Raw genomic sequence first — 9,489 nt, 5'->3', positions numbered from 1 at the left:
CAAGCATCTGGCGCATCTCTGCTGGCCCAGCAGAAATGCCACATAACATGTATAAGAGAGGGAGAACAATAACTGTGATGTTCCGACTAGACTATCGTTGTGTTTTCTCCTCTCTTTCGTTTTTCTTCTTCGGGAGAGAGAGAAAAACAAAAATGCTGGTTTGTTTTAATTTCAAGGCCCCGGCCACTTTCTCTCGGGACCTCAGCAGCAACAGACGCGTTCAAGATGAACACAACCCAAGCACGTCCCGGTTAGCGTTTGAGCAACTTGCAGTCAACAGGTTTTTGTTGTTCATTTTTGTTTAGGCCTGTCAGCTCTAGGGATGGGAAGTTCATCATCACAATTTCAATTCAACAATGAGAAAATAACCAACCCTCTTTAAATGATGATGTTCCTGACAAACTTGATGTATGTGTACTAGTTGGACATTATTTTACAAAGGGAAAATTAGGGAACTGGTTTTGTTTTTTCCTGAAAATTTCTTTCATAAACTACGCAACAATTTACGATGGGAATGACGGAAGGAAATGTCCTGTCATTCCTCTTTTTCTCTTGTTATTTGTTTCGTACGTTTGCCGTATTATAACTCGTGTGGGCAACAGTCCGTGATTGTTTTATTCTCGGTGCTGCACTGGTATTTTACTTTTTCCCTTTCATTTCCTGTGATACTTGTCCTTATACATTCCGAGGGACCATCGGACGAGATGTGCATCAAGGCTAAAATGTATAGCAATGTTCATTTTCGGTCGCCCCTGCTCCGGGAGCGAGACGAGTTGGAGGGAGATGCCCCCGTGCGTGCCGCCCTGTGTTGTTGTACAGTATAGGCTGGCTGGCTGGCTATCACGTCATTTTTTTGTTTCCCTTGGATGGAGGTCAAGGAAACGAACGCTCTTCTACAGGTGGTGGTACCTACTAACGGCTGAAAGCGAAACGGGCCGTCCTCTCCCGATCCGGTTTGGTGCGAAGGACATCGTTTCTCGAATAAAAATTTTGTTTAATTTTCTTTTTTGTTATTTTCTTCACTTTTCCTCTCAACATCTGCTGCTGCATAGGTATTAGAGGCATTGGAAGAAGGCCGGGCCCACTGACTGAAGATGCCGGCGCTAGGACCCCATCCCAACCCCCTGGAGCCCATTTCTCTCTCTCTCCTTTTCACGAAGAAGTTTTGGGAAAAGCTCTCTTCTCTCCAGCCTTGTGCTCCTCCCCGTCCGTCCGACTACCACCGCGGCTACGGTCGTTTTCTTTGGCGCTTCTTTTTCGTGAGCGTTCGAGAGAGTGAGATGCGTTTCCACCGAACCAACCAACCAATCCCCGCAGGTGGAAGAATGTATAAAAGGAAGCTCCAAGCTTTTTGAGCCTCATTCACGATCAGTTCGATCCTGTGATCATTTCTATTCAACATGACTCCGGCGAAGGTAGGATACAAAACAAAACAAAAAAATCCGGTTTAGCTCATTCAATTTTAACCCCACTTTTATTTTGAAATTTCATCTTTTTTGTCCCTTAATTATTATTTCAATTTTAATAATAATTAACGTGCAAGGCGCTTCCTAATACGGAGCGTCTAGCGATTTAGGAATTAAAAAACAAAACGAAATTTAAGCTTTGAAAATTGAGTAGAAATGTGAAAGTTGAGTTAAAATTTGACGACCGTTGTCACTGTCAACGCATATTGCCACACTTTGCGAGGATGTACAAGAAGAGAAAATTCCCAAATGGATAATAATTGTTACGTATAGGTTGTTGTTGTTGTTGTCTGTTGATTATTTATGAACTTTCTCCAAAGTTGTGACCGCTTCGCTTTTTGATTTCGATTTCACACAGTTTGGTGCCGTGGTTTTGCTCGCGTGTTTTGCGGTCGCCTTCGCCACCGACATGGATCTGGATGCCATGGAGACGAGACACAAGAAAATGGGACATCGCGCAGCTCCAGCGCATTACGCTCCTCAACCTGCCTACGGTGCTCCTCATCCACCTGCGTATGGTGCTCCTCATCCACCCGCTTACGGTGCTGCCCCGTCTAAAGCCAAGGCCCAAAAAGCACCAAAAGCCCCAAAGGCACCCAAGCGTCCACATCACGCTCCTGTTTATGCTGCTCCGGCTCCTTATGCGGCACCAGCGTATGCCGCACCAGCGTATGCCCCACCAGCTCCAGCATATGCTGCACCAGTTCAGCATCGACCTGTTGTTTACGCAGCTCCTAAAGCCAAAGCTCCAAAGGCCCCGAAAGCTCCTAAAGCCAAAGCCCAGCGCGCTCCAGCATACCACCCGGCTCCAATGCCCTACCGACCACCAGCTCCAGCTCCAGTTCGACCAGTCTATGCAGCTCCACCTAAAGCTAAAGCTCCTAAGGCACTGAAATCCAAAGCTCATCGTGCTCCTGTTTATTCTGCCCCAAGGCCAGCTGCTTATTCCGCCCCGAAAGCTAAAGCTCCCAAGTCCAAGGGACATCCAGCACCAGCATATCGCCCTCAGCCGGTTTATGGTGCCCATCCACCAATGAAGGCCCATCATATGGTCGTGTACGCTCCTCCAGCAGCTTCATCTTACTCAGCCCCAGCAGCTCCTTCCTATCCACCCCCAGCAGCTCCTTCCTATCCACCCCCAGCAGCTCCTTCCTATCCACCCCCTGCAGCTCCTTCCTATCCAGCCCCTGCAGCTCCTTCCTATCCAGCCCCTGCAGCTCCTTCCTATCCAGCTCCGTCTTATCCAGCTCCGTCTTATCCAGCTCCATCAGCTCCCTCTTATCCAGCCCCGGCAGCTCCCTCTTATCCAGCCCCAGCAGCACCATCTTATCCAGCTCCCGCTGCCCCTTCATACGTTCCTCCTGCTGCCCCATCTTATGCAGTTCCCGAGCCCGTTTTTGTTCCAGATCATGCCCCTCAGCCAGCTTACGGCTCGTCACCAGCCCAATGGGTTGAACCAGCTGTTTCTCAATGGACTGCACCACCCGCTGCACCTCAAACTAGCTCAGCTCAGAGCTTGCTCGATCTTCCTTGGCCGGTATGAAATCCAAATTTCACCCGTTTGACTTTTACACAAGAAATTGTAACTTTCACTTTCATTTAGAAACCCCTTGGCTGGACTGACTCGATGGCTCACATGATGATGCCAATGACTAACGAAGTTTTCGTTGAACCCGCACAACCTTCTTATGGATCTGCTCCAGTCCCCGTTCCGGAAGCCCCTTCCATGTTAGAGATGCCATGGCCAGTACCCGTCTACGGTGTGGCTCCAGTTGAACCTGAATTTGTCGTTGCACCAGCACCAGTAGAACCCGAAATTATCTTTGAATCAGTTCCTGTCGAACCCGAAATTGTCGTTGAACCGTATGAGCCAGCTGAAGAACCTGCTGTCCCAATTGCCGAACCGGCCCCAATGGTCGTAGAGGTCCCCGAAGAAATTGTGTTGATTGCTGTACCGGAAGCACCAGCACCAGTAGAAGTTATTTCTATTGTCGAAACTGTTGTTGCAACAACGGAAGCCCCTCAACCTATCGTAGAAGTTATTTCTATTGCCGAAGCCGTCGCTCCAGAAGTCGTCCCCATCGCCGAACCGGAAATTATTTTAGTCGAGCCTGTTGCCCCTGAAACCGTACAAGTTGTCGAGGTTGCCCCCGAAGTAGTTGAGCCCGCTCCGGAAGTTGTTGTCGTTGTCGACACCGTGACGGAAGCAGCTCCTGAAATTGAAGTTGTCGCCGTTCCAGTTCCGGAAGTTGTCGAAGCGGTGCCAGAGGTCGCCCCAGTTGCCGAAATTGCCGCTCCGGTTGAAGAAATCGTTGAAGCAGTACCAGAGGTGGGCCTAGTTGTTGAAATCGTAACAGAAGCAGCTCCTGAAATTGTAGTTGTCGTCGTTCCGACACCGGAAGTTGTTGAGCCAGAAGTACCCGAAGTTGCCCCCGTTGCTGAAACTGTGACAGAAGCAGTCGTTGAAGTCGCATCAGAAGCCGCACCGGTCGTCGAAATCGTGTCGGAAGCAGCTGTTGTTGCCATTCTGGCACCAGAAGTTGTTGAGGTTGCTCCCGTTATTGCCGAAGTTGCTCCTGTTGTTGCCGGAATTGCTCCTGTTGTTGCCCCCGTCGAAGCGGAAGCTCCATCTCTGGTATACTTGCCTCCTGCACCAACTGTCTCTGCTCCTGAGCCAGAAGTGGCCATTTCTATAGCGTCCCCTGCCGCTGAAGAAGTTGTTGCTCCAGTTTTGGCTGTTGTTGAACCGGTCGAGGAAATTGTCAGCACTGCCAAACCAGTTACTGAAGCAGCACCGGCCGTTTTACTGGTACCAGAACCAGTGGTCGAAGAAGTTGTTGAAATCCAGAAACCAGTTGTTGAGGCGGTGATCGTATTACCCGAGTCAGTACCAGCTGTAGAATTACCATCGATTGAATATCTTCCACCACTTCTGACTCCCACCGCACCTGCAGTCGCACCAGTTGTCGAAGAAGTTGTTTCCATCGTTGAAGTGAAACCAGAGGTCATCGAAGAAGTAGTCGTTGTTCCGGAAACTGAGCCTGTCGTCGAGCAAGTTGTCGTCGTCCCAGAACCGGAGGCTGTCGTCGAACAAGTCGTCGTAACCGAGAAGCCAGCACCAGTTATCGAGTTGTCTCTTGAATATCTTCCTCCAGTCGTTTCTATCGCCGAAGTGAAACCAGAAGTCGTCGTTGTTCCCGAAGTGAAACCAGAGATCGTTGAAGAAGTTGTCGTCGTCGTTGAGGAAGTAAAACCAGAAGTCATCGCCGAGGAAGTTGCTGTCGTCCCTGAAATAAAGCCGGAACCAGTCGTAGCAGAGTTGCCATCGCTCGAGTACCTCCCACCCGTTGAAGCGAAACCTGCCGCCATCTCAGAGGTGGTAACTGCGGCCCCGCAAATCTCTGCTCCGGCGACAACCGTACCCTCAATCGCCAGTGTGGAGATTCCTTCGCTAGAGTACCTCCCACCTCAAGCGATCGCTGCCAGAAAAATTCGGTTTGCGGCATGGAGAACAAATTAAAAACAGACAAACAAAAAACAAAAAAAGAGCCACGGATGTGACACTTTTAAATTTTCCAATCATAGAATGCGTCGCCATTACTCACACATACGCAGACCATAAATTATTTTTTACTATCACGTCTAATTTTCTTTGTCGTGTTTTTATTTTGTTCTTTTTTTGTTTCATGAAAAAAAGCACCTCCACCCTTTGGGTCTGCTTTTGCGACTCGCTCAAAATTCACCGAATATACTGCACTTTCGCTCAATATCGATTGAATTAACCATTCCACGTTTGGGTATCATTTTGATAAGACTGCTCTTGTTTCAGTTGGTAACCGAATTCTTCTCTTTTTTGTACATCAGACCATGTACAGCGAAATAATTTGAAGCGTGCACAAGGTTACCCAGATTGGAGAAGAATTATTTCGAAACGATGGAGGCAGCTACATATCAGGCACCAAATCGGGATATATAACCCGAGGTAACGTACATGCGTGCGTTTGAAAGTTGTACCGTATGCAGAATGAAGAACCTGTCATTCTTTTAAACAAGAAGAAAATGATAAAATGATAAACAATGAGACTAGAGACTAGGCTCCTGCTGACCCAATTCACCCCGGTTAACATGAAGGTCATCTCTACAAGAAAGTCTATGTGCTGCACCACTATTTTCACTTTTTCTCTCAACAATAGAATTGCCCCTCCTTCCTTAGACGGCCGCCCCTCCCAATTGCTGAACCGCAATAGATGCCGTCCTTTTTACATTCTTCTTTGGAGAGTGACTTGTGTTATGATAACCACCCAGTCACTTGAAGTGAAGGTATATAAAGGCAACTTCGTCCGAGTTTTAGTCGAAGATCAGTCGGATCTTTTAATAAGACAACATGGTGGCTCTGGCAAAGGTACGATATTTATTATATCGTTCAAGATGGAATTTAATGTAATATGACCTAATCCCAACTTTTGTTCAAAAGCTGGGATTAGGTCTAATTCGATTGAAATCGATTATTTTAAATAAGTTAACAAAAATTGCTCTATCAATTTAATAAATTAAAGTATTAATTTTGCAGTAAATTAATTATTTTTTTCTCTCTGGTTTCAGATGGAGAAAATTCTTCTAGTTTTGGTCGTTTGCACAACTTCCATATTTGGACAGAATGATATGTATTCGACGGAAGCCAAACACCGTTCAATTGGCAATCGCCCACCACCTTTCGCCTATTATTCTCCACATCCGCCTACTTACGGTGTCCCTCCTCCTCAGCGCGTTCCTCCCTACCAAACTACGTATCCCGTATCACGGCCAACTTATGTGGCCCCTCCTTCGTATCCTGTTAGACCCTCACATTCTCCTCCTGCTTACCAAAATGCTCACCAAACGGCTCAGCGTGTTCCAGCGTATCAAATTCCGTATCCAGCTGCAGCTTCTTCAAGACCAATGACGAATTATGCAGCTCCAGCGCCGCAAAAGCCAATTTATTCGACTCCGGCAACTCCTAGACCACCAGTTTATTCGCCTCCTGCTAATCCCCCGCATCATTCAACCTTCAATTATATGGGTCATCAAGCCCACCGTGTTCCAGCGCCACCAACCACGACACCAACCCCAGCCAAAGTTCCGTTCACGTATCCATCGACCACACCTAAACCCTACGCCAACAGCGCTCCATCAGCTCCAGTGACCGGACCAAGTTTGTTGGATCTTCCTTGGGTGGTAAGTAACATTTTACACCTTGGGCATATCATTTATCTTACAACAATATTTATTTGACTTTAGAAACCGTTGTATGCCCGATCTCCTCCTCCCCCTGCAACTGAAAAATATTCCTGGAACGTTCAACAAGTCAGGCCAGCCGTTGCCGTTGTTCGAGACGATTCCGAAGAAGATGTTGGTGTTTTCATTTCTAGCGTGAATACCCCAGTTTCAGTCCCAGCTGCAACACCAGTTCGGTCACAAGACTTTGAAGTTCGAGGGATCCCTCAGGAAACTAGAGCACCCGTTTCTATACCAGCGCCAACCCAAATACCTGTTATTATTCGAGATGACTCGGACTCGGACATCCAGATAGTCCAGGAAGTAACCAGACGAACACCTTTACCGTCGAGTCCCCTTATAATTCGAGATGAGTCACAAGTTGCAAGATTTGCACCTATGCCAACTCAGGCGCCGTTTGTTCCAGCAGTAATTCGAGCAGATGACTCGAGACAACAGATGCAGAATCCTGCGGCACAAAGACCTCCTTCAGTACCTTTACCAACAACAACACAAGTGCAAAACGCCCGTGTTATAGTCCGAGATGACTCTGTTGAAGACATTCAGATCGCTCGACAACAACAAGTTATACCTTCTACACCTGGAGCACCTCAACCTTCCATTAATCCAATTGTAATCCGAGATGACTCTGTTGAAGACATTCGGATTGCTCAACAACAACGAGTTATACCTTCTGCACCAAGAGCAACCCAACCTTCGGTTAATCCAATTATAATCCGAGATGATTCGAATGAAGATATCCAAATAGTCCAACAAGTATTCACTTCTACACCTTCACCTAGGACAACAGCAACACCGGCGAATTCATTTATAATCCGAGATGACTCAATTGAGGACATTCAGATCGTTCAACGAGTTATCCCATCTCCACCAAGAGCACCTCAACCTTCGGTTAATCCGATTATAATCCGAGATGACTCTGTTGAAAACATTCAGATCGCTCGACAACAACAAGTTATACCTTCTGCACCTAGAGCACCTCAACCTTCAATTAATCCAATTATAATCAGAGATGACTCAATTGAGGACATTCGGATCGCCCAACAAGTTATACCTTCTCCACCTAGAGCAACTCAACCTTCGATAAATCCAGTTATAATCCGAGATGATTCGAATGAAGATATTCAAATAGTCCAACAAGTCTTCACTTCTACACCTTCACCTAGGACAACAGCGACACCGGCGAATTTATTTATAATTCGAGATGACTCAGTTGAAGATGTTCAACTAATCCAACAAGTCCCCACTTTTACACCTTCACCTTTGACAGCAGCGGCGCCAGTGAATCCAATTGTTATCCGAGATGATTCCGTTGAAGACAGACAGGTGATCCAGCTAGGCCAACAATTTCAAACCACCGCACCATTAGGAGGAACACGGGTGAATCCAGTTATCGTCCAGGATGATTCAATTGAAGATTTCCAGATAGTCCAAAGAATTCAACAAGTTGCAACTACTACGCCCTCGCCTTTGGCAACGCAGACGCCAAGAATTCCAGTCGTGATTCGAGATGACTCGATTGAAGTTGACGACGACAGGATCGTTCGCCTTAACTTGCCTGCACCAAACAACAATGCAATAGCTTCACCTGGACCATCAGAGATTCCATTTGTAAGGCTGGACAACTCAGATGAACTTTTATTCCGCGACGTTCCCATAGGCGTTCAGCCCGTTCCAAATGCTCCCGTACTAGCTGCCTCTGTTCCAACGACTACTCAGGCTCCGGGCACTCAAAATTTATTTTTTAGAGACTCGGACGAAGATTTCCGAATCCTTCAGAATGCCCCCGGATCTCCAATTCTTAGAACGGCAACACAAGACGATTCACTTGAAGTCCGCTCGAATCTCTCCAATGAAGATATTGAACTGCGATTGATTTCTCAAGGAGTTACTGCTTCAAATATTAATTTGTCTGGGCCATTACCAACCACTCCCGCACCCCGTCGTGTTGTCTTGGTGGACTCGGTCGAAGATACTCGAAGAAATCCAGGAGTTCCCATTTCGAATGTCCAACTATCTGGATCTGCAGATGTTTTCTTAGTGAATTCAAACGAAGATGTTGGGATTGCGCAGCAATTTCCTCAACCCAATGTCCCGTTATCTGGGCCGTTGCCAGGGAATTCTACACCACCCCGTTTTATTTTAGTGGACTCGACCGAAGATATCCAGGCTGCACAACAAGTTTCCCTCTCTAACGTTTCTCCATCTGGATCTTCACCTGCGAATACCCCTTCTGTTATTTTAATAGAGTCAGCAGAAGAAAACCAGCAAGCACAAAATGTAAACCCACTTATACAGTCGGCAAATGTCGTATTAAGACAAGATTCACTAGAAGTTCCAGATCGAAGTGACGAAGTCCGAATTCCAACGACGGTAACCATTTCCCAAGTATCTACTAATCTTGCCAATTGATTATGATTTACACAGTAATTTGTTTTCACACGTCTTTGTTTACCAATAAATTATTTTTTTTGTCTTATCTTTCTTTTCCTTTCCTTTTGATCAATCTTCCACAACTTGGATCGCTCCGGAGGACAACATTCGTCGAATGTTATATTTTCATTTAAACGATGTGTTTCCAACAATTAATTGTCTAATTGATAATTGATTTCCGTTAGAATTCATTCTGTTTTTTGTTTGTATTTTTTTATAAATGCAACGTTGTAAATGGACTCTATCCTCAGAATTTGCTCAAAACATAAATCTTGAGATGATTTTTCTTTGTATAATTATATATATGAATAAACGA

General features: G+C 46.2%; 2 protein-coding genes across 9 annotated transcripts; both read left to right on the top strand.

Moving 5' to 3' along the window:
- Positions 1-1,264: 1,264 nt before the first annotated feature.
- Positions 1,265-5,233, top strand: LOC124193853 (calphotin-like). Of its 4 annotated transcripts, none has more exons than XM_046587834.1 (4): positions 1,280-1,415; positions 1,825-2,595; positions 2,707-3,003; positions 3,070-5,233. In XM_046587834.1, exons 1-4 carry the CDS (start codon positions 1,401-1,403, stop codon positions 4,984-4,986), a joined length of 3,000 nt encoding a protein of 999 aa, XP_046443790.1. In that variant the 5' UTR covers positions 1,280-1,400; the 3' UTR covers positions 4,987-5,233. The 4 variants fall into 4 exon arrangements, with proteins under 4 accessions (XP_046443786.1, XP_046443790.1, XP_046443787.1 ...); XM_046587831.1 differs by having other exon boundaries at positions 1,825-2,703; positions 2,743-3,003; XM_046587833.1 differs by having other exon boundaries at positions 1,825-3,003; positions 3,070-3,445; positions 3,506-5,233.
- A 120-nt stretch (positions 5,234-5,353) lies between these two features.
- Positions 5,354-9,219, top strand: LOC124193854 (calphotin-like). Of its 5 annotated transcripts, none has more exons than XM_046587839.1 (4): positions 5,354-5,868; positions 6,069-6,680; positions 6,744-7,280; positions 7,671-9,219. In XM_046587839.1, exons 1-4 carry the CDS (start codon positions 5,851-5,853, stop codon positions 9,150-9,152), a joined length of 2,649 nt encoding a protein of 882 aa, XP_046443795.1. In that variant the 5' UTR covers positions 5,354-5,850; the 3' UTR covers positions 9,153-9,219. The 5 variants fall into 5 exon arrangements, with proteins under 5 accessions (XP_046443795.1, XP_046443794.1, XP_046443793.1 ...); XM_046587838.1 differs by having other exon boundaries at positions 6,744-7,291; positions 7,589-9,219; XM_046587837.1 differs by having other exon boundaries at positions 6,744-7,449; positions 7,549-9,219.
- The last annotated feature ends 270 nt before the right edge of the window (positions 9,220-9,489 follow it).

The sequence above is a fragment of the Daphnia pulex genome, chromosome 5, assembly GCF_021134715.1.
Source record: "Daphnia pulex isolate KAP4 chromosome 5, ASM2113471v1".
In the NCBI taxonomy this organism is placed as follows: Eukaryota; Metazoa; Arthropoda; class Branchiopoda; order Diplostraca; family Daphniidae; genus Daphnia; species Daphnia pulex.
Note: the sequence above shows the minus strand (reverse complement) of the source record. Positions and strands in the feature narration are given on the sequence as shown.

Coding starts and splice junctions, on each gene's coding strand:
- LOC124193853 (XM_046587830.1), top strand. Junction 3,004..3,069: donor TGCTCGATCTTCCTTGGCCG/GTATGAAATCCA, acceptor ACTTTCATTTAG/AAACCCCTTGGCTGGACTGA.
- LOC124193854 (XM_046587835.1), top strand. Junction 6,681..6,743: donor TGTTGGATCTTCCTTGGGTG/GTAAGTAACATT, acceptor ATTTGACTTTAG/AAACCGTTGTATGCCCGATC.